We start from the raw sequence: 3,182 nt of genomic DNA, 5'->3' as shown, positions 1-3,182 counted from the left end.
TTTGTTATATGTAAAATAAACTAACATATTAAAAAATTTTTTGGAGACATAGTGGGTTGAATATATTATCTCAATTTCAAATAGTATCAGGCACTGTCAACCCTTCGTAGATTTCGCAATAAATTCAAACCTGCATTTATGTCTCGTTTAAATATACACAAATATTTTTTGGTACAATCCTATCTACGATAGATCTCGCATACAAAAGCTGAACGTTGCAACACGCAAAAGAATTAGAATCCACTGCAACCAAGAATTTCTATTCATTTCTTTAGTAATATTTTAATTCAGTAATTTACATAATAAATTTCTTTTATAATGTGCGATTTTCTCTACAATCTCTTGCTTCACAAATAATAAAAGATATGTTCTCGTCTTTATAGAAATCACGCGATTATTAATGTACCATCAATAGAAAGCCAGATTTTTGCTTTTGACATTCAACAAAGTGCAAAACAAAATTTAGACAATTCGGTACAGTGTGTATGTATTAAACTATGGCATTTTATTAAACTTAATAATATAGATCACAAGTGATTATAGACAGGTTAAATGTAATAGGAAATGTAAATTGTAAGAGTAATATAATTATATCCTAAATCCGACATGGGCGTTGAAAACTGGATAGAATTATGCACCGATTCATTTGATTGCACTTGTACTTCTGAAACATTGTGGATTCATATTTAAAAGATTAATATAAGTCATTCTTGCATTATTATTTCACATACACGCAATTAATGTCTTGTATGCCAGCATCCAAGACGTTTTTATATGTGCGCCAAATGATTTCCGGCAAAATTCCAAGATTATGGAAAAGTACATCATATAGTAGATGATGAAACAAATGTGCGAATGTATTTACATGTAATGATATACAAACATGCGTGTATTTGTGAAGGATTCCATACGTTGCGCAAATATATCACGTTACGGTTGTGTGTTACTTAGGATACTTTAGAGTATCCAAGATGAAAAAGATTTTGGATTAACACTTAAAACAATTAAGTTTTAGGAAGAGACTATATATATTATTATTATTAATCGAGAAATATAATTAAACAAAATTTAATACATATCGTCAAATATTGCTCCGTTTTTTTTTCACATTACTAATGGAGTGGTAAATAAAAATCATTGCTTTAATTTGTGGCTGTGCAGAGTGCCATGTGTTATCTAAAAGTTTCCAAACTTTCAAATTTTATATAAGCATTTTCACGAAAATATACATATTGTACATTTGGTATCAGAATATTTTTCCCAAACAAAATTCTATATATAAACGGGATGACAAGTCCAGGAGTCGAACTCTGATCTTTTATTTGTCAGGCGGTTGTCCTTTAACATTAAGCTAGCACCCTTCTACATAATATATCCAAAATTTCTATTGATAATTTACAAAGCCAAAAAATAAACAAAAGTGACACATAGTTGATATCGAGAATGCTATTGAAATTTGCTAGAAATCTCAAAATTGCGCAAGTTTTTCCATTGATTATCAAAAGTAGCTTTACTTCGAAAAGATCGAAACTCGCTACTAAAAATCTTTGGCAAAAAACTTGTACAAGAGTTCCTTCGCAATTTATGTTCTTCACATTATTAAGACAATGCCCTGGTTACGCATATATCTTAACAACTTATCTTCGTGGCACCATTGTGATTCAGCTTGTGATTTATAGCGCAACCATCCTCTTGAATGGTTTTAAGATATTCTTCTAACAGTGACGCCAAGTTACGTCGTTTAAAGCGTAATGATTCTTTTACTATGTCTTTTACAAACGCAAGCCGTATATCTAGGGTCCCCTGAACTTGATGTAAGTGTGAGAACAGTGTTGCGTAATCTGAAACGAAATGAATTGGTTACGTGTTAACGCTATTATGAGAATCGTTAGCGATATAATTTTTTGTTAATTATTAATCTCGCGACGTTTCTCAGGATATAAAAGAGAACTGATTGAAGACTTACTTTTCCCTCTTCTTCGTACTTCCTTGTAAACGAGTTCCCGGATATTCAAATTGTGTCGCCTGATATCCTCCAATTCCTTCTTCGTCAACTTCTTCTCTCTCTCGGTCTTCGGCTCGCGCTTCTCCTCTATGTGATTCGTCAATCTCTCCTCAGCGGCACTGTCCACACGTATATTATTCTCGATACAATCATTAACCGGTAACCGATTACACTCGTTTTTCACATTATCTGTTCGTTCACTTTTAACATCACCCTTCGATATTGCGTCGACATTGTTAACTATTGGCGTCAGAACGGGCGGCGTGTCCATGTGATTGTTAACGTGTTCCACCGGGATTGGTTCGAAAACTGGTATAATTGGCATTTCCGCGAGACCGTTTACCAACTTTTCGGACGCACTCGAACACGGCAACGACGCGTGACCTGGTGATACGTTGGGCAAACAAGATAAAATCGGCGGAGCGTTCGTATCGGCGACTGGTGTTGTTGCTGCTGCTGCTGCTGTTGCTGCTGCTGTTACTGTCACAGTCACTTGACTCTTCGTCTCCTCCATCATCCAAGGAATCGGGGAACTCGGTGGAGTATTAGTATATGAGGGTCGTCGAATAATCACGTCTTTCGGTATAGGTCCAGGCTTCCTTTTGTTAGGAGGTGGCCTCGGGGAGGATGAGCCTGTGTTATCCGATTGCGGCAAGGTGCGCTTGAGACCGCCTTTCGATGTTGAGGATGTTGCGCCAACTATGTCAATATCCGCCTCATCTACCATCATTCTTTTGTCTATTTTGAAGGGATTACCTATCATAGAAATATAACATTATTTTTCTATGTACACAGTTATGCATCATAGAAGAGTTACTTTTACTGAATAATTACCGAACATATGCTGTCTAACCGGTACACTTTCGATCTCTCTCAACGGTGGAGTCATACGTTTTAAGTATTCCTGATAATTTCCCATTTGAGCTAAAGGCATCGAATGAACGTAATCATCGTCGAGTAATTTTGTATGCAATAAGCCGGGTTGCAGGAAATTTGCGCGCATCCGCACAACTTGATCGAGCAGGGACTTTCTCGGCACGTCGAAGGCGTTCCTATAACTGTGTGCACCACGTTGCTGCTGTTGATTCTTCACTAACCCAACGACAAAACCTCCGAATTCGTTCAATTGATCGCGGAGACCCGTAAACTTGTCTTGTAACAAAGGATGGGACACCTA

General features: G+C 36.5%; 1 protein-coding gene across 1 annotated transcript in view; it reads right to left on the bottom strand.

The window, feature by feature from the left end:
* Positions 1 to 1,578: 1,578 nt before the first annotated feature.
* The window catches only part of LOC108689370 (integrator complex subunit 6), a 6,437-nt gene continuing 4,833 nt past the window's right edge, over positions 1,579 to 3,182 (bottom strand). The window contains exons 7-9 of the mRNA XM_018196107.1: positions 2,840 to 3,179; positions 1,967 to 2,761; positions 1,579 to 1,841 (exon numbers count right to left, since the gene is read on the bottom strand). Coding sequence (XP_018051596.1) covers positions 1,630 to 1,841; positions 1,967 to 2,761; positions 2,840 to 3,179 — 1,347 coding nt within the window. The 3' untranslated portion in view covers positions 1,579 to 1,629. The remainder of the gene's footprint in view (positions 1,842 to 1,966; positions 2,762 to 2,839; positions 3,180 to 3,182) is intronic.

Source organism: Atta colombica, unplaced genomic scaffold (assembly GCF_001594045.1).
Source record: "Atta colombica isolate Treedump-2 unplaced genomic scaffold, Acol1.0 scaffold27, whole genome shotgun sequence".
NCBI lineage: Eukaryota > Metazoa > Arthropoda > Insecta > Hymenoptera > Formicidae > Atta > Atta colombica.
This window is presented reverse-complemented; position numbering and strand designations above follow the sequence as displayed.